The 25,855-nt window shown below is 43.7% G+C and overlaps 1 protein-coding gene across 3 annotated transcripts in view; it reads right to left on the bottom strand.

Annotated features, from left to right (window-relative positions):
* PDPN (podoplanin) overlaps positions 1–25,855 on the bottom strand; it is a 44,534-nt gene that overhangs the window by 12,976 nt on the left and 5,703 nt on the right. For all 3 annotated transcript variants that reach the window (XM_014575895.4, XM_014575894.4, XM_014575896.4), the window contains exons 2-3: positions 8,200–8,285; positions 6,710–6,839 (exon numbers count right to left, since the gene is read on the bottom strand). In XM_014575895.4, coding sequence (XP_014431381.1) covers positions 6,710–6,839; positions 8,200–8,285 — 216 coding nt within the window. The remainder of the gene's footprint in view (positions 1–6,709; positions 6,840–8,199; positions 8,286–25,855) is intronic.

The raw sequence follows: 25,855 nt of genomic DNA on the forward strand, positions 1-25,855 counted from the left end.
TAAACCTAACTTTTGAGTGTAGGCCAGCCCAAAGACAAATTGAAATCTAAAGGTCTCAGAGGGGTAGCCGTGTTAGTCTGTAGCTTTAAAAATAATGAGTAGTGATCCTGATCTTGCACTGGTGTGAATCAGGATCAACATAATTGAAATCAATAGAGTTAAAACCACTGTAAATTAGACTTCAAAGATAACCTTAACTCTGGCATTTCCTAATTTGGGGGGACTTGACTCTGCAACTTTAATGTTCTTTTGACAAAACGGTTTGTATTATAAATCACAGCACTATCTCAGTTAACCTAACTGCAGAGCAGCACCTGCCTGGTTAAAATCAGGACAACAAACAAGTAGGGAAGGGGATCAGTTTTCCAGATATTAACACCATGGTAGTTTCCTTAGTTTGTCATTTTGTTTCCTACATTGGATCCGTAAGAAGGCTAGTCCAGCTTAGTGTTGTTTGAGGCTTGAGACCAGAGACATTAGTCTTCCATTATTTGTTTTAGATTTTGCTGTAGATTTATGTCTAACCAGAAAGGAAGACAAGTTTGTTTTGGATGCCAAGAGCTTGTCTGACCTCAACATATCTGTTACACTATCTGCACTCCATGGTGCCCACACCCCTCCTCCGGATTTTGTACCGCACAGCGTGTTACTGGCTTTCAATCTGACAGTGCCACAGGAGGATGCTTTGTGACATAAAGCCAATGTTTTAAGAAAAATGTGTCATTTTTAGGATGGCTTTGTTTGTCTTTGGCAGAGAAAGGAATAAAGCAGGAAGATATTTTTGCTCTTTGGCACAGACTGGGTACTGATGGCAGGGACAAGCCCAGCATACCCATAGTATTTTCTAGTGCTTATAAAACTGTATGAGCTTTTCCTTCTGACAATTCCTGAGCATTTAATCGGCCCTCTTAGCCTTAACACGAGAAGTATGGATAAAAATAGCGTAATGCCGAGATAACCCATTGGTGACCACTGTTCCCTGTAAGCTGAACGCTTGGGCGGCCACCCAGGTGGAATTCAAATGCCGCCGAGTGGATTAGCAAAGTGCCCATAGTCCCCACAGCATGTGTTGGTACTGGTGGTGCACATCCAGACACGCGTTGGTGCACATAACAAAATGTATTCTGCACTTGGATGGAAAAAATTAGAAGGAACATTGTGGGTGACTGTTCAAAGCCCTGAATACCAGTTTCATGGCACCTTTAGGACAGCCATGAGCAACCTGTAACCCAAGGGCTGCATATGGCCAATTCGGGTTCTATGTGTGCTCCACGAGACATTTTGTTTACCCACATGAAGCGTTGCCAGATTCTGTTGTGGGTTTTTTTTTTCTATGGGTATTACTAAAGTGACACACCCTTAAAGCAAAGACACGTGAAGCGAGGTGCATGCTGATTGCACACAACATTGTGAGATTCATGCGCTCCTTCTGCATCCAATCAAAGTGCTGCTACAGTTGAATGGGCATACTCCACACATTTCTGGGTACACAAGTGCAGTGAGAAAAACTACCCTATTCTTGGAGCATGTGTTGGTTATGACAATCTTGTAGCTCACTGAGGCTATGTCTAGCCTGCAAGCTTCTTGCGCAAGAAACATTTTGCAGAAGAGATCTTCTGCAAAAACTTCTTGCGCAAGAGAGAGCATCCACACTACAAAAGTGCATCGAAAAAGAGATGGGCTTTCGCGCAAGAAAGCGTCCAGACTGCACGGACACTCTTTCGAAAGAAAGCGCTGAGTGCTAACCACAGAATGGCCACCAGGGCACCTGTGCTTTTTTCGATAGGGGTTTTTTGTGCAAAAAGAGGCAGTGCCCCGTCCACATACACCTTTTTGCACAAGAGCGCTTGTGCAAAAAGGAGTTATTCCTCGTAGAAAGAGGAACAACTCTTGCGCAAAAACTCCTCCGTTCTGTCAATTTACTTGAGCAAAAATGTGCTTGAGGTGTGGATGCTCATGAGTTTTTGTGCAAACCCGGACGTTTTTGCACAAAAACTCTGCAGTTTAGACGTAGCCTGAGATGGAGGGCCACTCATGTGGCCCACTCACTAGCCTAGGTTACCCCTCACTGCTTTAGGACATTGCCTATAAAGATGCTCCCTGTGGAGGGATGCAAATGGGTGAGCCAGGAAGTGCATTTCTCTTTGGGATGTACCCAACAGGAGCTGGGCAAGGGGTGGTGGGGAAAAGAGGAGGGGAGAAACAATCCCTACTCCCCAGGAGCTTGGAAAGAGAAACCCTCCCCATTCTCTCTCCGCTGCTAAGAGACGGGGGGATCTCCTTCCTCTGTGTCCCAATGAGGTGAGGGGGGGAGAGAAAGGGGAGATCTCTCTTTTCTCAATGGACAAGAGAGATGGGAAAAGCTAACAGGCTGTTTCATCATCAAATGGAGTCGGAAATGCCTCATTGTTGAGTACAGACCCAGAGCCACAGTGCAGTTTCAGGGTACTACGCTGCAGTTAATAGGTGGGTCTTACACTGCACCTGATGAAAGAATGATTCTTTGGATACTAAGCTCTAATTTAAGGAAGGGGTCTCTCTTTTATGTGACAGCCGCAATTGCCTGCAAAGGGCTTGCAGCTGTAATAAGGAAGAATGGTATGTGATTAAAGCACTGGCTAGGGTCTCAGGAGAGCTAGGTTGTATTCCTGGTTCTGCCACTGACACCCTGCATGACCTTGGCCAAGTCATGGCACTTCTTTATGCCTCAGTTTCCCCATCTCTGAAATGGGGCTAATAGTACCCACCTTGCAATGGGGTGGTGTATATTGGTTAATGGTAAGCACTGTAAAATTCTTGACTAGAAATATTTAGTGAGCTTTTCTGTGCATAGTACAACTATTATGTAATGCAACTGGTTGTGGGGAAAGAACTTTTATTTTGAAGACTGGAGGATTTGTAGTACAAATGGTGTTCTGACATGAATGATAGAAAGTCTTAGTGTAGCCATTGACGTACACAGTCTTGTACTTGCAGGTTTTCGTACTTGACTGATGCCAACTTTTCTTCCCTCTTTCAATAATTAAAAAGGGCTTAATCAAAAGGTAGGACATTGATGGTGTGGTGGCTTGTTGAACGCCCATGCTTTGGGACTCCAGAAAGTTGAGGCTAGAAAAATTTGGTCACTACCTACTCATTCCAAGTACTCATTTGCCTGCATCCATGATCCACCCCATCATCTGCTACAATTTGGCATGAATGATTGTTACTCTGTACTTAATAAAGAACCAAACCTGAACTCACAAGCATGAGACAGACTGGAACTGCTAGGCATTGCCAGAGCTTGTGGAAAAGTTAGTCCAGTGGCTGTGCAGTCGCTTTCTCTAGCCAATGTTATTGACCTGGGTAGCAACCAGAAATAGATGGAACACAATTGCTGTTTTTTTCCTAAAGGAATGTGATCTGAAATCACCCACCTGTATTTTAGAAAGTGAGTCTGAAACTCTCTCTAACTTTCAGAACTGGTTAATGCTGCTTCTGTTACAGGCAGTCCCCGGGTTACGTACAAGATAGGGACTGTAGGTTTGTTCTTAAGTTGAATTTGTATGTAAGTTGGAACTGGTACATATTGTAGGGGAAACTCTAGCCAAACATTTCTCCAGAGCTCAGTTTTATTCTCCCACACCTCACTTCCCTCAGTCCTTTATTCTCAAGCTGAGGTGTCTGCTGAGAAAAGCCGCTCCGCGTCTCCCTGGTCTGCTGGGGGGAAGCAGCTAGTGTGGGGTTGCCTCACCCCGTTTGTAAGTAGGGATCCGATGTAAGTCGGATCCATGTAACCCGGGAACTGCCTGTATTTAATAATGAACAAAGTCAAGGGATGCCCAGACTGGCAGCAGAGAGAAAGACTCAGCTAAGGAGACAGAAGAACATACATTTTTAAACTAATGTGTTTGATCTTCTGTCCAGGGATTTGAAACTGCTGAAGCAGACAGAAGCAGAGAGAGAAACCAGCAACAAAAGAGGGAAATTTTGTTTGAGGCCTCTAGTTAACTGAATGTCTTATTATTTAGCAGGAGCTGGAGCCAATTTCAACAGCCAGGTAGAACAGGAAGTGACCCGGGGCAGGGACATTTCCAATAACTGCTCACATGAGTAATAGCAGTTTGGGAGGTAGAGAGCTGCAGGAAAACAGAGCCCAGGGCTGGGTTGTTTCAGACAACTCCGGAACTATTTCATGCTGAGGCTAGACAAGTGCCATCCCAGTTCCGCTTTGACTTTCCATTTTGAAACAAAACTCACTTGCCCCAAACACAACTCAGCGAGAACCCCTGGAATTCATGGGATTTCAATGCAGAGCCATGACAGGGCCCAGCATCACTTTGACAGGTTCCTGAACCTCAGTGGACTTTTCAGTATCCTGACTGGCCTGAGTTCTGAGTGTGTAATGAAAACCCAGGGGAGTGTCGTGCCATTTTGGGTTTCACCACAAACATTCCACACAGCTTCAGTTATCAACTTCTAAGCCCAGAAGAGCAGTGATTTGGATGGCTGTTCAGTGGCTGAATTGTTGTTGTTGGTTTCACTATTTTCTCCTACACACTGGCATCATTCTTAGACCTGGTCTACACTAGATTTGGCTGCTTGGCTTAAGGTACATAACTCCAGCTATGTAAAATATGCAGCTGGAGTCAGCTAACCTTAAGCCAAGCTTGGCAGCATCCCCATAACAGAAGGCTAATGGAAGCTCCCATTGGCTTCCCTTACTCCTCATGAAAGCAGGAGTTCCAGACACTGGCGGGGGCACCCTCTGAGTTCAATTTAGTTAGTCTTAACTAGACTCACTAAATCAAACACCAGAAGATCGATCATGGCAGCAGCAATTTTCCGTTTAGTGTAGACAAGGCCTTAGTCTATTTCTAGACTATGACCGTGAGCTAGAGGGTGATTCCCCGTCTCATGTACACACATACATAGCAGTATAGCTCTGGTTGCATGGATAGTGGCAGCACAGACATGGCTGAGCTGTGTTGGGTATAAAATTTCCTGAAACTGGTGGATATGAACTCTGGCATGGATCAGATGGGCCTCCATTGTTACTTTCATAGCTAAACGGCTATTAATAAGCATGTTAGCTTGATGAGAGATGGAGTGAGTATGTGTACATGAGCAGCCGAATCACACCCCGAGACTGTAGTGCAGACACAGACTTAACTATTTCCCATCTGTCTCTAAGTTACATCTACTCACTGCACTAACCTACGCCTGACATTGGTAACGTCAGCACTCACAGAACCAATGTAATTGGAGAAGAGGGAACTATGTTCTTTTCTGCCTTGCACACTTTGATCCTACCCCTACAACATCCTCGGAATCTCTTTGTTGATGATGGCTGATGGTGTTGTACAGAGCCAAGAGAACAGAGATCAAACTTTTAGATGCCCGACTCCATGTGCAGAACAACCACTTATAAAAAAGTAGATTCCATTCGTCAACACAGCATCTCCCATTAGCCACTGAGACACGGTCAATGTGGAAACCCACAATGTGCTATTTAATTATCTTCAATCATATGTATTTGTAATAGACTAAGATGTCCTGGTGGAGGATGAGGGGTGCTTGTTCACCCTTCCTGTCTAGTGGTGCACACACAATAGAATGCGTTCCACTCAGTTTTCATCTGATGGTGCGTGAACATTTTGCTTCCATCCACAGACAATTGTCTAATCCTTCTCTCACTTATACCACAGCAAATTATGAATAACTCCATGGAAGTCAAAAAAAGAGAGGTCCTGTAGCACCTTAGGACATATCTACACTAGGAAATCATTTCAATATAGCTAAATTCGAAATAATAACTCCCGAAATAACAACATTGAAATAGCGTGTCCTCACTACGGGGAAGCCTCAAAATTAGTCCGAGGCAGGCTCCGTTATTGTGGATGTGCTACCTCGACCTAGAGCCCCAGGAATCACTGGGGAATAATTACTTCAAATCACTCAGGGGAGTAGTTATTTCAAAATAGCAGCACCAGAGCGTCCACACTCCCACTATTTAGAAATAGCTATTTTGAAATAAGCATTATTCCTCATGGAAAGCAGGCGTACAGTTTTCGAAATAACCAGCCCAGTTTTTTTAAATAATGGGCTTGGTAGCATGGACGCTCTGCTTATTATTTCAAAATAAGGGCGGTTATTTCAAAATAACTCCCTAATGTAGACCAGGGCTGAGAGACTAAGAAAAATATAGATGGTATCATGAGCTTCCGTGGGCACAACCCACTTCTTCAGATGAGTGGAGCAAAAGGGCTCCATAGAAGTCAAGAACAACACACTCGTGTGAAACCACAGGAGAATCAGACCATTATGCTCATGTTTTTACTATCTTAGCCTCATGCTGTCTGAGCTAGACAAAAATACTGGTGGTGGTTTAGAGCGGTCTTCTAGGAACTGAGCTTAGATGGCAAAGCTCATGTCACACAGACCATCTGAAGTCTGTCTCTCTTGGACTGGGCTGGATTTGAGCTGGCAATGTTCTGGTGCGGTGAGTTATTTTTAGGTTCCTCACTTCTGTACACACATTTTGTTACTAAGTTAGGATGTTAAATGATTCTTAAAGCATAGCTGACAGCAATTTCATCGTTGAGAATTGTTCAGACATGGTAGGCACATTTTCAAGGGCGTGTGCTTAGTAAGTGCTGGCTGCGTCAGAGTCAGAGATGTCATTTGCATAGTCTATTAAAACTAAAAATCACAAGTAAAGGCTTCTAACCTTCAGAATTCTCCACCACATCCGGATCAGTAGAGATCTCGTCGTCTTCGTTAGTGGCAACTGCACTTTCTGTGGTCATTAGATCTTCTAAGGGGAGCAAGTCTGTTATGTTATGCAGTCTTGTGGGCAACTGGGAGGAGTGAATATAAAAAGAGAAAGACAGAGTAAGACCCAATATCTTTAAAATTGATATATAAAGGCAGACCCTTAGTTTCCTTGCCTTCATAAAGTCCAGTGTCTGCTCTTTTTTATTTACTGCTGCAGCACAGAGGGAGTGAAAAGGTACCTTGTCTCCTCCCCCACTGGGAATTGCCCTAGTTTGAGCGAGTCTCCCATGGGCATATATAAAACATAGCAGTCTCTTATGTCATTGCTTGCAGATCCTCCTATGCGTTGGGGTTGATGAGGACGTAGCATGACCATGCTGAAGTCCAGCAGTCCTTAGGCTACTCTAAGCTACCCCAGGAGTGGGGCAGAAGCATCTTCATGATTAGGAAGCCACAATCTTTTATCCCCAGCCCAGGATAAGCTAGAATCAAGCCCTATGTCTCTCTCTCTTTCTCCGTCACACACACACACACACACACACACACACACACACACACACACACACACACACACACACAATCCCACCAATAAAAGAAAAATGTGTGAGACAAAGACTGAGAAGAAATGGCCCTGTTTGCCCACCATGGGTGTTTTACAAGTTTTAATAATAAAAAGAGGAAAGCCTCTATTTGACTGTTTGGATTTGCCATGTGAACAACATATGTTGAATTACTGATTGGTCGTAAGCTATGTCCACCATGCGGCCTAGCTTTTAGGAATGCAGCTGTGGTGAGAGGGGAGAGTATTTCCTGTATAGAGCACAATATGCCAGTTCATCTGTTTCTAAAGGGAAAAATTAAATTGAGAGGATAGTTCATTGTCACTCATTTAACTGTGCTACGAAGGAACTCCCCTTTCCCTGTCTCTGTATCGACAATGTTTTGCTCTGAGTGACTGATAGCAAGCAGTTTTAATTTTCATTTGCATCGACTGTTGTCCCTTGATAGATGCAACTGAAAATTAGAACTGCTGGCCGCAGCAATCACTAACAGTCAAACATTCTCAATGCAGAGGCAAGGAAAGGGGAGTTGCACCCAGTCTCGTAGAAATTTACAAAATGTGTCCATTGTGTTGCATGAGTTCCACCAACACCAATGGAGGCACATCAGAATAGAACTGCTGTGCATAGCAGGCTCTGACTAGTCTGTGCAATTCAGCAAGGGATACAATTATTTTCAGCTTCCTCTCCCTCCACCAAAACTTTTGCAAAGCAAAAAAATAAAAACCACCTGCTCTTTTTGAAACAAATTATCACTCATTGCCATGTAGCTTAATGGTTCAAGTCACAAGCTCGAACTTTGCTAAAAAGACAAAGCAAGGAGACAACACAAGGAACCCTGTGTCAGCTAGGTCTGAAGAGCCTTATATTAAGAGACACCCACCAGAGTTGGCCTTTCTTCAAGCTCTGAGTCGTTCCTGTCTTTGAAATCGTTTGATACTGTTTCATCCTCCAGTGGAACTGTGCTTGCTGAAAAAAACCCACACACAGAAAATGAGTTAGAGATTCAGTTGATGGTCACTTATTATGATTAAATTGACATTCTGCAAATTAAGTATATTCAACATGAGATAGCTTACCTCCACTGCCGTGTCTACCTATTGGTATGTATATGTCTGCACTAATACATTAGCAATATACTCTGGTTTATCCTTGTGGATTAGCTCCTTCGTTTGTATTAAGTACCTCAGGCAAGAGCTCAGATATCCTTCATTTACAAAGTTTGAAATCTGTCTAGGTTTTGGCCAGAAGTGCTGAGTCCACCAGGTTCTATGAACAGAACTCGTGAGACTTGCCTTCAAATGGAAGAAGCAGCATTTTGCTTTATAAATAAATCCCTGGATGCTGAAACAATATTCCCCTGTGATAGACTTAATGTAACAATGAGTAGCCGCTGTGTTGTACCATTGGAATTCATCGGATAGAGCACTGAACTGTGAAGAGGCTTCAGAGGAATAGGTCTGGCAAGGTTTTGCACTTCATTACTAAGGACAATGCAAAGACAAGTCCCTAGAAGCAAGTTTAATTTCTTAGGGTACATCTAGACTACATGCCTCTGTCGCCAGAGGCATGTAGATTAGGCTTCCAGGCATAGGAAAATGAAGCGGCGATTATTTAAATCACCGCTTCATTTAAATTTACATGGCTGCCACGCTGAGCCGATCAGCTGTTTGTCAGCTCAGCGCGGTAGTCTGGACGCGCGGGTGTCGACATCAAAGGCATTTGTCGACCACCCAGGTATGCCATGTACATTTAAATGAAGCGGCGATTATTTAAATCGCCGCTTCATTTTCCTATGCCTGGTAGCCTAATCTACATGTCTCTGGCGACAGAGACATGTAGTCTAGACGTACCCTTAGGGTGCATCTACACATTAGGGCTTAGCTTGAAATAAACTACACAAATTGAGCTATGTCAATTGTGTAGCTTATTTTGAAATAGCTTATTTCAAAATTGGGAGTGTCTACACAGCACTTATTTCGAAATAAAGCACTCTTCCTCCAACTTCCCTTACTCCTCGTACAATGTGGGTTACCGGAGTCGGAGTAAGAAATCCTCCAACTTGACAGTATTTCGACATTATTTCGAAGTAACTGCCTGCTGTGTAGATGTGGACTAAGTTATTTTGAAATAATTTTAGTTATTTTGAAATAGTGTTGCTGTGTAGACGTACTTAGATCTTAGTTCATCCCATGCTTTTAAGTACTTTGAGCTACTCACATTCTCCAGCATTGCTTATCAGCTGCCATGTGACCTGAGTCCTCCTCTTTCAAATTGAATGTTTCTATGTTGTTATGATTGTACACTTCCAAGTCATCCTAGATCTACCCCTCTTTCTTGTTGGATTTTCTGGCTTCCAATGGAGAGCCATAATCAGCAGTCGGTTATGATCGATTCTTTACACATGCTAGGCATTGATATCTTCTCTTGCAAATAATTTGCCATAGTGACCTCCCTTGAGACATTTTTCTGACCTCATCATTTGTTTTTCTTTCCTCATAGTTTACTCCTAATATTCTCCTCGAGCTCTTATGATGAAAGACATCTAACTTCTGAGCATCTGTTTTCTGAAGTTGTTAGGTTTAATTGAATATAGTTTAATTCCAAATTAAGATCGGATTGCCTGTTACCAAGACTAGCATTCTTATAACACTTGATGAAGATACTCAATGTGCATCTGGCCTTTGTAAAAAATTTCTTCGTGTGCTGTGGAGCAATCTCCACATTCCTCACTGATTTCCATATCCAGTTTTTGTTTGCTTGAATATAAACTGTACTTTGTTATATCCCTCAGTGCTTTTATTAGAAATTTCTCTATCAAGAAATAATTTCATGAAGATGCTTGCCTTCACTCTTTAATTAAACCACAGTGTAATACCACAACAGTCAGAGTCTAAGTATCTGTGTGTCACTGTACACATGTCCAATCAGCTTAACATCTGATTTTGTACAGTGTGACAGGGTGCCTGCCCTGCACTGGCCCTTTAAGACCAGGACTCAGGCCCTGAGCCAGGGCTAGAAAGAAAGAGGCCAGCTGGAGCTGTTTGGGCCAGGGAGAGCCCAGCTGGCAACTATCTAGGGCAGTACAATTGGCTTGTGGAAGCCAGCTGAAGCCGTTAGGGCTAGTGAGAGCCCAGCAGGCAGCTATACAGAGAAGCCGGGTTGGCTTGGAGAGCCCAGCTGAAGCTGTTAGGGCAAGTGAAAGCCCAGCTGACGACTATAAATAGAGAAGCACAGTTTGTTTAAGGGGGATCCAGTGGAGGGCTGACTGCAGAGGAAGCAGGAGCTCCTTGGATGGATGGATGGATGGATGGATGGATGGATGGGGGGGGGGTGATAAGCTGGAGAGGACTAGCAAAGGCTGGAGGAGGGCCAGCCAAAACTCCCCCTGGCTAGGGGCTGGAAACAAAGCCCCTGGCTTGCAGGCAGATCATGAGGCCGCCTAGGTAAGCTGAGCCGTTGAGACAAATGCCTATGATGAGCAACCCCAAACAGACTGTAACTGGCCCTGCGAGGGGCTATATGAGGACAGTCAGGGGGCACTGAGGCACACTGGGGGTGTGCACCCCTGACATACAGAAAGCAAAATAATGGATCAGTCCTGTAAGATACTGAGCAATCCCATCTCCTCCTGAAGTTCTCAGCTCAAGGCTTTGAATATCAGCAATATTCAGGCCTTTCTGATGCAAAGAAAAACTCGGTGAAATTCTGAGCCCCCATTGATGAAGAGAAGTTAGCGAGAATGGTGCAGGTGCTAAATGAGGAAGGGAAGCAGTATGGACTGATTATGAATATCGTTAAATAAGCGTTATTCCCCAAAGAAAGCAGGAGCACAGATTTCGAAATAACCAGCCCCTTATTTCAAAATAACGGGCTTCGTAGTATGGAAATGCCACACAATATTTTGAAATAACTCCCTAGTGTAAATTAGGGCATAGTGGCTACTACTTTAGAACTGGTTGGACACCATGGATGAACCTTGCCAAGGAACTAAAAAATCTGAAAACCATCTCTGATTATATTAACCAGCGTATTCTGAACGATCAGTATCTTATTGTTTGCTTCCCTTATTGGCTAGTTTCTATTCCACAGTATTCCTGCAATACTGAATAGAATGGTTTTATTCAGCACCTTTCATTTCCCAGTTAGGGATGAAAGCAAGTAGTCGAGTAGTCAACCAACTACTTGACCACTCGCATTTCGCTCCCTTCCCTTGTTAACAGCCAATTCTCCTCAGCACCATCTCCACAGTGCCACCATTCCCCCTTGGGCTGGGAGAGGCAGCAGCATGGGCGGAGAAGAGCAGGGGAGGCTGAGGCAAAGCAGCCTCTTCCCATAGCAGGCCCAGGTTCACCACAGGCAGTAGCCTGGGCTGGCTGCAAACAAAGGCTGCTATGGCAGCAGCCCCTGTCTGCAAGGGATCCTAGCTCCCTGCTGGGACCCCCCACGGACAGGGGCTACTAGACCATGCGTGACCTTGGACTTAGCAAGCCTGGCTCAGTTCTGGCTCATGCCAGGTCCAGGACCCACCACTGCTGCAACTCTGCAGTTTAAATGTAATAGGAGCTGGGCTACATGATTAGCGAAATCTATCGACTACGTGATTAGCAAATTACCCGCCTCTTAACATCCCTAGTCCCAGTATGATTGATAAAGTGACAAGTGACATATCTGTGATGCTACGCAGTGAATGCATGTGAACAAAAAGAGCAGCTATTCATAGGGCCCATTAGCAAGAAGGGCTTGCCATGTAGTTTTAATATTTAATTTAAAGGAAATAAAATGTTAAATGAGCAGTCTGTGTTATTAAACACTTTTTATCTGCACCGATTATGACTGGATTATCTTAGTAGTGTCCTCATCTCGTGTGCCTGACACTACAGAATTATTGCTTTATTCTCTCTCTCCCATGACATGGTTTTATAGAAGAGTTGATTTAATGCGCATACTACTTTTCTTTATTACATTGTGTATACACATATAGTGCCTTGACAACCAGGAGGATTTATTCCAAGATGTTGAAATTTGAGAATCTAAAGCTAGGTTTCTAAATCCAGATTTAAGTACCTATAGGAGTTTGTGTGTAGACACCTCAATAGAGATTTAAGTGCCTAAATACAGACCCACAGATACTATTTAGGTGCCTGAATATGGGTTTAGGATCATACCATTAGACACAGTTTTGAACGCTTTGACCTCAACTCCCCTATAAATGCCCAGCAAGTATAGTGGGGATGTAGCCATGCAAACTTCCCCTAGTGAGACAATCTAAAGGTCCTGCTTATCAGAAAGTTCTGAGCATCCATCGGCTAAAAATCGGGCCCCTTTCTGATGTTTCATTTTGCACACCTGAAAGTTGAGGCAACTAAAACCACTAGTCACAGTTGGAAGAATGGTGATAGAAATGTAGCCGTGCTAGTCTGGGGTAGCTGAAGCAAAATGCAGGACAGTTGGAAGAATGGAACTTGAAAAATGGACCACCAATTAGTGCTGATTGGTCTCTCTGCTGAGCCAGTTAATATGCGCGTGAATTGCAGTAGGTTTCCAGGCTGTGGATTGTCATCCACTGGAAAATGGATCAGAATCAGAGGCAATTTCACACAGACCCCAAGCCACCATCCAAGGTAACAGTTTTCAGTCACTGTAAGGGTGAATTTGAACATGCATCTTACATAGGAAAGGCTGCATAGCCCATTATCGACCCCCTCAATTATCCTTTCCCCCTTTGCTTTGTTCTAAATGGAAGAATTGTTAACCTCTGGAGGTCTATTTGCTCTGAATGAGTAAAGGATTGCTTAATATGGGCCTGGCTCCTTGGCAGGTGGGATTGGGGCTAAAGGCATGTACCTCAACTACATGAACTAAAAGCAAAGTGGCTCTCAGCTAAGACTATAGAGCAGACTCCTTCTCCCTTTCCTAGTGGTCTCAGTGCTACTGCATTACACTTGTTTCTAGTGAGCCATGGTATTAGGAAACACTGTATATTATTATTTATAGTGTGATATCAGCTCCACCAATCAAAGATCAGGGCTCCATTGTAGAAGACACTGTATTCCCATAACAAAAAAAAGTTGCCCCAGGGGGTTTATAAACTATTAATATTCATGTGTAGGAAAAGAGAAAAAGGATTTTTACCTTATCTACATAATATTCAAAAAAATTAAGTGTTTGATTATTTTCCCTTCTATTATTGAAGAGGTTCTAAACAAGCAAATACTTACACATAATAAATGTTTCCCTGGAGCAGTTCTAAACCATAAAATATTTAATAAAGGCATCTTCTTTAGATCTGAAATGCCTACCAAATATCAAATATTTGAAAAGAAAAATCAGTGACTGAACAGAAGAAGTCTGAGTACAGTTACAGCAGAAAATACTTTGTTTTGTGCTCTATCTGGTTTTACAAAGGAATACGTTTAAATTACAGTATTTACATTGTGATGCTTTGTGTAACCCAAAAAAAATCTGCTTGAGAATTCAACACCACAAATAGTGTGGATCAGTTAAAATGATACTCCCAGTCCTGAGTGAAAAACCATCCCTTATTACTAGTCTCAGAATCAGCACAGATGGAGAAAGCGAATTAATGGAAGAACCCTCCCCCCATTTAAAAAAATCTAATTACAGGATGAGCAGTGTTATGGCTTTCCAAGTGCTGAAGAATTACTTGATACTATCGGTACCTAAGGAAACAATGCCGCAGACCAAAGAGAGAATCACGTGAGCCTCAACAAGGAGAGATGTGAAGGGCAGTGAAATAATCCAACTTCAATGCCAAAGGCAGTGTAGGAGATTGGTCTTTGAATCTTTGTGCTAGAGATTTATATAATGCAAAACCTTAAAAGATAAAGAGGTGACTTGATCATGATGTGTAAATACCACAGAGAGAAAATATCAAATATTAAAGGACTTTTTAATCTAGCAAAAAAAAAAAAAATTCATAGGAACAAGAACCAATCCCTGAAAACTAAAGCCAGATTAATTCAAATTAGAAATGATGAGTAATTTTGTAACAGTGAATGTTATCTGCCATTAAAACAAACTGCCAGGAGAAGTGGGGGATTCTTTATGTCTTGGGGTATGTCTAGACTGCATCCCTCTGTCGGCAGAGGGATGCAGATTAGGCAGGTCGACATTGTAAATGAGGTAAGGATTTAAATATCTCGCGCCTAATTTGCATTAAAATGGCCGTCACATTTTGCTGACTCAGCACTTTGTCGGCAAAAAGCGGCAGTCTAGAGGGAGATATGTTGAGAAAGAAAGCCTTTTTCGACAGATCCCTCATGCCTCCTGCAAGGAGGTTTACAGGATCTGTCGAAAAAGGCTTTCTTTATCAACAGATCCCCCTCTAGACTGTCGCTTTCTGACGACAAAGTGCTGAGTCGGCAAAACGTGGCAGCCATTTTTATGCTAATTAGGCACGGGATATTTAAATCCCTGACTCATTTGCAATGTTGATCTGCCTAATCTGCATTCCTCTGCCCTCAGAGGGATGCAGTCTAGACATACCCTTGATGTCTTCAAATCAAGGCTGGATGCCTTTCTGGCAGGTAATGAAACATTAGGCTCAATACATTAGAAGCTGAGTGAAATCCTCTGGCCTGTGTTATCCTATAAAGGAATCAGACTAGATGATCTAATGGTTTCTTCTGGCCTTAAAATCTACTATTCATTTTTGGGCTTCAAAGGGGTTTGTAAACCCTCACTAGTTTTCTGACCCCCAAAAAACCGAGGTTTGTCAACTCTTCTTCCCAGTTTGTCAACTCTTCTTCTCAATACACAGTGACCCAAGTAGTTAAATGCCTTTCTTGCACATACACTACTATATTCAAGGAATGTACTCCATCTGAGTCAGGGAAGAGGAACCCTGGAATCCCAGCCCCACTGAAGTCAATGAGACTTTTTCAATTGTCTACAATGGGACCAGGGTGTCACCACTGGAGAAAATTTGTGTAATGGGTGCAGTCCAGTATTTATGAGTCTCTCTTCAGTAATAAAAGCGGTGTTGAAGGTTCAGTGCTTGCAAGTGCTCTTGGAGTAATGAACCAGAATATGTGGTCTGGCACTAGCAAGTAATCTTCTGATTGCAAACCAATGCGAGCACATAGTAGCGGAAAAAATGTTCTTGGAAAAGGAATCTGATTTTGCCTTCGAGCTTTCCAAAGTTTAAAATATTATTTGAACAAATCTGGGGAGAAAATTGTCTTCCTAGTGAGTGAAATTCACCCCATACAAGTGTTCAACACAAAGTCTGTACATCACTCCAGACTTTAAAAGGGGCTTAATTGGGACTTGAGTGGTGCATGGGCATGGTCCATTACTGACCGCGTGTACAGATGTAAATTTCATCCAAGCTATCCACATTTTAGAGGGAACCACTGCAGAAAGCAGCAGTTCAGTTTGATATCTGCTTCCATTATTATTTCTAAGCAGTTTGCAAACATAAACATTCCTCTTTGGACCCATGACTCCCTCCTCCCATTGCCTCATCGCTTATCATTGTTTTTTCAGTTGTCGATGGATGCAGATGTGGATTAATCCATGCATTTTGCATTGCCAAATTCTAACTGGGGCCACTGCAGCTCACAGCCTCCTTTCTCTCCCCCCCCCCCCCCCCCCCCCCCGCAGCTATCAGGTTGCAACTTCTCACACCAGGACAAGACAGAAAGTCTTTGAAAGCTCAATATCGCTTTGAAAATATTTCAAATGTTTAGCCCACTTATGAAAAGATGAGCTCACAGCTCACTGTTTATCATGGTGTGACAGCCTACCATAAAAGTCTCTTACAGGGTACTTTCAAAGTAGGCCTGCTCTGTAGGTCAACAGAATGAGCCAGAGATGCAGGACCATTGTCACTTGGTATGTCTCTCAGGTGTCTCCAAGAACAACAAAGATGCTTTTGAAGACAGAAGATATCAAAGCCATCTTTTGACGTTCCCTGCAGCTTGAGTGAAGGAAACCTCTGTGTGCAAAGCCAGCACACAGCTTATGCCTCACCTCAGCTCTCAAAAGAGTGTTTAAGTAGGATATTAATGCTTACTTGACCTTGGGCTGCCTCTCTTCAGAGGGTGAGTTTCATTCCCTGTGAGTAATGGGAATATTGAGGTAAAAGCTGTTAGTGAATCCACCTTAAAAAAAAATTGGAAGACTTTTTCATGTTTTTTAATATGTCCAAGTACAGAATTTACCATCTGAAAAAGAAGCATTCTGTAATGTACTGGCAGAACAGGTTTTGCATCTGCCTTGCAAGGATTTATTCACATCATACACTGATATCATAAAATGCGAGACTGCATATGGGCAGCTATAGATAAAGGAGAATGCGCTTCTTTGAAACAATTTACCTAGGTCACTCAGAAAACAGTGAGTGGGTCACTGCACCTCGGAATTCACATTTATTGATTGAAATTGACACTCAGTACCTAGTGGAAACAAAATACAGGACTATGTAGCACTTTAAAGACTAACAAGATGGTTTATTAGATGATGAGCTTTCATGGGCCAGACCCACTTCCTCAGATCAAATAGTGGAAGAAAATAGTCACAGCCATATATACCTAGTGGCTCAGGCAAAGTCTACACTGGGCAGGTTAGACGACAAAAATGCGGTCGACATGCAAAAGTCGGTAAAAGTGAAAACCCGTTAAACTGGGTTTTCTGCCTCCCATTGTCGACATTTCATGGGCACATAGCTAGCTCCCCTGTTGACAAATACAGCAAAGCCACGACCAGCTGACAACATTTTGGCACCTGAGGCGGGGAGCTCAAATGACGCCCCCCTGCCCCCTCGGTTGGGCAAAAACTTTGAAAGGTCTCAATACTGCCTCCTTCCTGTTCCACTCCTCTCATGGGACTGCTCTGCTCCCTACCCCAATAAAGGAGAACTAATAGCAGCAGACACAATTTTCTACACTCTGGGTCCTAGTGGCGCCCCCACCTCTTCCCCCCCCCACAGTCTGGCACCTGAGGCAGCCGCCTCAGTTCACCTCATGGTAACGCCAGCCCTGAGCAAAGCATTGTGGGTAAGCATCCCTCAGTGCAGTGTTGTGGGAAGGCAGAGCTGATCCCTGTGCTTCTTGTGATTCTCTGCGAGTTCTCCCGAAGCAGTCAGCTGTGGGAGCAGCTGTCCGTGCTGAGCAGTGTCAGAGCAGCACAGCAGTCCCTCCAGTCTGCGCTCCTAGCAGAGCAGAACAGGGGCATTTCAATGATTTGCTCTTTTTGGTTTGTTCCCCAAAGGGAGCAGCTCATGCACCTGCCAGATATCTCCTGGAGCTTTGAAAGGGGAGAAGCCCAAAACACTGAGCACAGCCATCAAGGCAGGCATTGTGGGATACTGGTTGAAGCCACTCTCAACAAAACAAACAGCAGAGTCCACACCAGCTCTTTGTCGACAATAAAGGGAGGGGAGAAGACAAAAGTCTCTCGTGGGGCTGGAAGATTTTTATCACCAAAAGCTGCATTGTAGTGTGTACGGTCTTACTGTTTTGTCAACAAAAAGCAGGTTTTTGGGCAACAAAACATGCCAGTGTAGACAGGGCCTAACTATCAGGATTGAAAAGCACCAGAGGAAAGTAACTTGCATTTTAAGTGTTATTGAACCAGTGAGCATGTCTCAGGGTGTGTCTAAACTACATGGCTCCATCGATGGAGCCATGTAGATTAGGCTGATCGGCAGAGGGAAATGAAGCCGCGATTTAAATAATTGTGGCTTCATTTAAATTTAAATGGCTGCTGCGCTGAGCCGACAAACAGCTGATCAGCTGTTTGTCGGCTCAGCGTGCTAGTCTGGACGCTCCCGCGCCGACCTGAAAGCCCTTTATCGACCTCCCCGTTATGCCTCGTAGGATGAGGTTTACCGGGGAGGTCAATAAAGGGCTTTCATGTCGACAGGGGAGCGCTCAGACTAGCGCGCTGAGCCAACAAACAGCTGGTCAGATGTTTGTCGGCTCAGCGCGGCAGCCATTTAAATTTAAATGAAGATGCGATTATTTAAATCGCGGCTTCATTTCCCTTTGCCAAACAAACAAATCTACATGGCTCCGTCGACGGAGCCATGTAGTCTAGACTTACCCTCAGAGGCCAACATGGATTGATAAAGATAATGAGGATTGTGTCAAAATTTGGGAGTCAAATTCAAACCTAATGAAAATGGCTACCGCTCCCTTGATTTCAATCCAAGTTGCACTTGCTTGTATGGAGTCTGTATATGGATCTGTAGCTGTCTTGCATACAGAGCCATGAGATTTCAGACTAGGTTGGATACTTGTCTACATGAATGTTCCTTAGCAGATCAGAAACTCACTGTCAGTTTGGGTAGGCGATGCCAGAAGCACATATTTGTTTTACAGTAAAACCTGTGTTATCCGGCATGCTCAGGGATTAGGGTGTTCCGGTTACCTAAAAATGCCGGTTATTGGAGGGTCCCATCAATCTAAGAAAAACCAATGGACAATAATAGTAAAACTACCGTTTTTAATATTGGTAGTTTTGTAATGTGAGACAGTTGGTCTCACATTTCTATTTTGAGTTAAAGATTATTAGTACTTCTTAAATAAAAAATTGTTAAGCCAATCATGGTAAACCAAGCCAGGCCTGTGCACCTGAAGATGCGACAGTATTGTGGCTGGTGACAATGCTAGTTAACAAAGTTTTCTGGTTAACAGAGTGCCGGATAATAAAGGTTTCACTGTATAATGAATATGATATTCAATCTATCAGAATAAGTAATAGCTTGGTACCTACAAATAACTAGACAGGTATTTCACTGACATCCCCATGCAATTTCTACTGATACTGAGATTTGCAGCCATTGTGCTCTGGTGTTGCCAACACACCATGCTTCAATTAGAAGCTGATTGTAGCAGTACGTTTCTTAGGGATGTCTCATATACTGTACGATGTGTCATGCCATTCCCATTACAGCGGTAATAGCCAGGAGGTAGGCAACATATCAGCACACCAACACTGCTGTCATCACTATCTGTAATGCACCTCATTTTGAGTATTGCCCCAAATCTATATTTGTAAAGTTAAAGAGTGTCTATAAATTACCGAAGTCCTATGAAAATAATTCTGTCTCTGATAATAATAATTCTATCTTTCTCCTCACCTAGTATCTGGGAACTGATCTACCACCTAAGAATAATTTCTATGCCTACTCAGTTTTGTAACTCAAAGTAACGTGCATTGATCATGTACTTCATGTATTCCCATCAAGCTACAGGATTTCACAGCAGGCAACAGTGAGATATGCACACCACATGTCATCAAACAGTGCACAGATTTTCATGAAAGCCAAGGGACAGCCATCTACACATGTGACCCTAAGCTTGGAGGGAACCTGGCTTCTTTCCATCTCCAAAGTAGTTTGAAGAACATTATTTTCAACTACACCTGTGCAAAACTCTCCAGTTTCCTTGATTTTTGGTGTTGGTGACTCTTCACAACCCTGTGGTTTAGCCCTGGATGCCAAGTGGCCACCTGCTCCACAACTTCCATGGTCTTGAATTTCATCCAGCACATAAAGTTTTTGTTATTATTCAAAAAACTGCCACTTTTAGATCTTGAAAATCCTATTTAAGAAGCCAGTAGAAGTGGCAAAACTGGCAGATTACCCCATTAGTTGCTGAGTCATATGGTGGTGGAGCTAAACTCCCCTGGTTTTTGCTCCTGGAAGGAAAAACTTTATGGGCAATAAAAGTTTTGTTTGAAAAAAATCTAGCCGGATGCAACTACGGGTTCTCAGCCAAACCTAGCAGCAAAGGAACCTGTCCATGATTCCAAGATGGGAAGCAGCATAATCACCATGCTGGGCCGTGCTCCAAAATGTTGCTTGCATAGTGTGGAGCCACCTTCTGCTCTTCGTTACTTGCATAGAACTATAGCCAGAGTTAGGCCTTGCATCTCTACTTAGTACTCCATGCACTTAATGTAAAAGAGCAAAGCTGGCATGCCACTTCTTGTATTAAAATGGTTATTACAGGATATATTAAGTTTTATGAATGTACCTGTTCATTTTTAGCTTACTCTGTGTCATTGTGTGGCATGAAATCTAGGCTATTAAGGAAGAGGAAACACCTCTCCACTTAACAGAGCTGCTTGAGAACTGGGCTGTACTATAAAATCTAGAGTGGAATTTGTTCTACAATATGGTTAATATCATCTTTACTGTTGGCCACGTTTTAGTAGGGACAGATTCTCTGCTGGCTTAATTATCTCCATTATGCCAGTAGACAATTTTGGTGCTTACGGTTTCCTCTAGATTTTAGGAGCCAATTCATTTCTTATTTAAAATGTTCTTTACCAGAGGACTAAGTCTCGGAGGCATCAGAGATGGAAGTTTGAGAGAAGCCATCATCAGTAATGTGGGATCAGAAAGCTAGACCAAGCAAAATCTATTTGTGTCTAATAATACCCTAATGGTGTGGTGGTGGAATATTCACATAGGCCAATGAGATAGCTCAGGAAATATCATACCCACTATTATGGGCTGATTGCTTTTTGTTTCAATTGGAGCCAAAGCAACAGTTCCCCATCATGTCATCTTATAATTAAATACCATGTGAGGGCTTACTTTGCAGACCCTGCAGTTTCTGATTGCTACCACAGATTTAGTTCATGCTGAAAAAAATGGAACTTTAAATTTGATTAACTGTATGCAAACCTCAAAAGAAGTCTTAGGTAAGTACTTGGAAGGGAGACTTCTCTGGAGCATCAAGGAACTAGTAAATGGAATTTGTGACTCTGTAGGTGACCACTTTTCCCTTAGATTAATGAACTGACAGAAGCACTGCCGCCAGCATAGTATTGAGGGCTGCTGCAGATAACTCTTACTGGATGAGATATAAAAAAACCTGTCACTTGAGTGCCTATGACTACATTACATAAAGAAACATACAGAAACCTGTTGGGGAACACTTTAATCTTCCTAATCACTGTTTAAAAGATCTTCAAGTGGCTGTCTTGTCAGAAACCAATTCTACTAGCCAGATACACAGAGAAGCATTGGAATTAGAGTTCATCCTCAAATTTAATTCGCATGCTAATGGACTCAATCATGATGAAGGATGGTTGGGACACTATCTACCTAACAGTCAATGAAGGTGCAAACAACTCTTTGTGTAGATTCCTATGTCAGGAAGGATACAATCAATTGACTTTGAGTCTTATCTGCTTCATTTTAACTACCCAATCTTCAGATACTTACTGATTCCCTCTACCTTCTTGATTTTCTATACCCTCTGCTCTCTGTCTATCACCCTCCTCCTTTTTTCCCTCCCTTCTCTCCCCCTGACTCCCACCCTTCTCTCCTATTTATTTTGGGTCTGCACATCCTAAACTCAAAACACTGGTTATCCGAAGAAGTGGGCTTTGCCCATGAAAGCTCATGATACCATCTACATGTTTTGTTAGTCTATAAAGTGCGATCAGATCATTTGTTGTTTATGACTACATTGTTTGTAGCAGGTTTTCCCAAAGTGTGCTCAATGACAGTTGTATGACCCTGTTATTTTCTTACTAATTTTCAGATATTTTTGTTGAAAAAAATGATAAGAAATATACAAGAAATAAAAACAGAATTCCAAAATTGTGTCTATTTGGGTACCTATTGAATTAAAAATCATGATATTTTAAGGGCTCCATCAAATTTTCAGGACCCCATAGGTGCTCCACGGCTGATAAAATTTGGGAAACCCTGGTTTGTAGGAATAGGTGTATTAACCCAAATGCCCAGGCCAGATTCCACCTCAAGTAATCATCAGATTATCAGATTATCTTAAAAATCAGGTCTTTTGAAAAATACTACATTTGGAGATCTTTTTATTTACCTTCTGGATTTTCTCTGCAACTAGGAAATTACTTTTTTAAAACACAGCTGAAGTTTTCACACACGACTCCAGCAGCTCAAGTTTTATTAACAACAATATCTGGATGAGGAGGGGAAGGCTGGGTACGACTCACAGTGGAAGTCTGTCAGTCTCTCACATCCTGAGGACCAGGTAACAGCTTGGGCCCAGGAACCAGGACAGTGGAGTAAGTGGGGCTGCCTAGAGGGCTGAGACCAGTTGCTGGGTGTGAGAGTTTAGTTTTCAGCCTGCTTAGGAAGGAGGGAGTCTAGCTGGCTTGAGGGGCCGGGCAAGGGCCCTTATCCCCAAGATGGATTTACTGACTGCTCCTGATTCCTGTAACACGTCTGTGCTATGTTGTGTCCCTGTCAACAAATAAACCTTCTGTTCTACTTGCTGGCTGAAAGTCACGTCTGGCTGTGGAGGGAGGCGCAGGACCCGGTGACTCCCCCATACTCCATGATAGCTTTCCAATACTGATTTGAGTTTTGCTCATATAAAAGGATGCCTGCACAATTAAGTAATATTCTAATTGGGAATATAGATGCCAGGGGAAATGACCAGAGTTCTGGAGAAGTACTATCATATAAATGACCAGTAGCCATACATATGAAGAGAAACCATAAGGGGGAAAAATGACTCTTTATTATTCAGAGCTTACATTCTGCTGCTATTTTATTTTGCAGCAGGAAACCTGCCATCGAGCTAAAGATGTGAGGATATGGTTGGCTATTCCACCACTTGTCCATGGGTAGCAGGCAAAGTTTCCTCTCATTTTTTCCATCCACGTGCGGCACACATTTTTAAGGTACACCAGGGCTGCATCTAAATTACAATCCTCTTGCAGAGGAGGAAATGTAAATGGAGCACTCTGGAAGAATGGCTCTTGCGCAAAAGGGATCCGAGGAGGGAATGCAAATGAGAGTGTGACATATGCAAATGAGCGCTCCATTTGCATTTCCTTTTCCACAAGAGGTTCATAGTTTAGATGTAGCTTAAGACACATGCAGATGTGCACCACCAGTAGAAACACATGCTGCCAGCTGTGGGTGCTGTGCTAATCAGCTGGGCAGAGTTTGAATTTCTCCTGGGTGGCTACCCAAGTGCTCCGCTTACAAAGACCACTGGTGGCGGGTATTTTAGGCAGTGGGAGGCATTGCCTTTCCAAACTACCTCACCTAGCTCCACCCATGCTCTGGCTCCCCCAGATCCCCTCCTCTCTTAGGGTGCCAGAGGCTGGGGCAGGAGGGCTGGGGGGGTGGTCTTACTGATCAAGGGTGAGGGCCCCAGCCTCCCCATGCCATGCCTGCCAGCGGCTCTTCAGAAATTTGGGGCTGGAGCAGGCTTTCCAGAGCACCATGGCAGCCTTGGACCGTGCTGCCCGCTGGCTCTCCAGAGCTCTGGGGCAGGCTGGGACCAGGCTACTCACCGGCTGTCTGGCGCTCAAGGACCGGCGGGACTGGGGGGACTATCCAGGGCAGGGAGAGGGGCAAGGGCCAGTGACCTCATTGAGTGGGGCTGGACAGGGGCCTGCAGCAGCCACCGGAGCGGACTGGGCTCTGATAGGGGTGGAAAGGGTGTGGCTGGGGGGCTTGCCCCTCTCGGCCTGGGGTTACCCAGGCCTATGCACCTGCCATTGCAGGATAATTCCTTACAATCTATTTCTTCTATAGTTAGAGATGGAAAAAGGCCTCTAGGGTCATCTGAGCCTGAGTCTCCCATGTTTGTCCATTAAGTCTCTGCCTTCAGCATTGCTGTCCCATGAATGTATCATCTGACCTAGCATCTACTGGTGCCCTACAACTGGCATTTAGCTAAGCTGCTACTGTTGCTGTCCCTGCATTAGGTGCACCTTCTGTGGACCTAGTAGATTTTGTAGGCCCAGCATTCTTTTCCTTCAAATATCTGAGGCTCCAGAAGAGCCAGGAATCATTGCTTTCTGGGGCTTTAGCAGTTCCCAAAGACTGCAGATATCAGGGTCCAGAGTGAGTGTGAAACTATGTTGGTTCAGCCTCTTAAAGATAAGTACCTGGAATCTGAAGCTACAGTCCAGTAACACGTTGTGCTTAGCCATGCACTTCAGGAGTGCCAAGCCGAGATATTCCCAGGGATCGGAATTTGACAAGTCTATAAGCAAACAGTACAAATGCAAGCTGTATCCAGCTTCTCTGACAGTGCATGCAGCCCACGGCCCATCTCATGGAAGAAGGTAGACAGAATCCATGTACAAGTCAAGTAGAATACAGAATGTGAAAAAAAAAGAAAACAAAGGCCAGGAAGAGACATTGGTGTCGCAACACAAGAAGCCGTTCCTGGAACTGCCTCCTTCCCAAATATCTCATTCAACAAAGCACTTAAAAATGCATGTGCCTAACTTTAAGCACAAGCATTAAGCTCTTTGCTGAGTCAGCAACTCAACGCTCATCTTTATTGGTTTCTCTGAACATACACTTAACGCCAGACACTTGAAACAGGACTTGAATTTGGTTTTCACAAAGATTTCTTACTATTCATTATGGGTATGTCTACACTACCCCGCTAGTTCAAACTAGCGGGGTAATGTAGGCATACTGCACTTGCAAATGAAGCCCGGGATTTGAATTTCCCGGGCTTCATTTGCATAAGCCGGGTGCTGCCATTTTTAAATCCCTGCTCGTTCGAACCCTGTGCCGCGCGGCTACACGCAGCACAAACTAGGTAGTTCGAACTAGGCTTCCTAGTTCGAACTACCGTTACTCCTCATTCCACGAGGAGTAACAGTGGTTCGAACTAGGAAGCCTAGTTCGAACTACCTAGTTCGTGCTGCGTGTAGCCGCGCGGCACGGGGTTCGAACGAGCAGGGATTTTAAAATGGCAGCACCCGGCTTATGCAAATGAAACCTGGGAAATTCAAATCCCGGGCTTCATTTGCAAGTCCGGTATGCCTACATTACCCTCCTAGTTCGAACTAGGAGGGTAGTGTAGACATACCCTTAGTACCTCTCCGCACAGTCAGCAAGACACAATCAGTCTCACACATCTAGGCCCGGTCTACACTAAAAGGGAAGGTCAAATTAAGATACGCAACTCCAGCTACGTAAATTACGTAGCTGGAATCAACGTATCTTAAATCACTGTCCATACAGCAGGAGGTCCATGGGAGCAAACGCTCCTGTCAGCTTCCCTTACCCCTCGTGAGGAGCAGGAGTCCCGCACCGACGGGAGGGCCCACTCAGTTTGAATTACTGGGTCTTCACTAGACACACTAAATCAAACCCTGGAAGATTAATCATGGCAACATCTATCTTCCACGTAGTGTAGACATGACCCTACTGTCTAGTAGCTGGATGGGTTTCCTAGTCATGGAAGCCTTTCTGGCATGCATTCAACATGAAATTCTCCCCCTGCAGAAGGCTAGCACAAGGCCTACATGCTTGTGAAGTCCTTGTAGGAAGGTATGAGTGAGGCGGAAGTGGTGGCCAGCACTTTTGCCCTCAGAAAGTCTTTTGAATGTAATTTTGTTGTGGTGGTTGTTAGCATCAGGAAGGCTCTCCGGGTATCGGTGAGATGAAAAAGCAAAAGGCAGTGTAAAGCAGAACAATCAAGAGTCTGATTTCATTGTTGCTGTTCCCTCAGAGGCCCTGTGGCCAGACATCTGAGGCATCTCGTTCAAAATAAATTGTAACGGTTTGTTACGGGGTTTCTCATTTGTTT

This window comes from Pelodiscus sinensis, chromosome 24 (assembly GCF_052426305.1).
Source record: "Pelodiscus sinensis isolate ZL-2025 chromosome 24, ASM5242630v1, whole genome shotgun sequence".
In the NCBI taxonomy this organism is placed as follows: Eukaryota; Metazoa; Chordata; order Testudines; family Trionychidae; genus Pelodiscus; species Pelodiscus sinensis.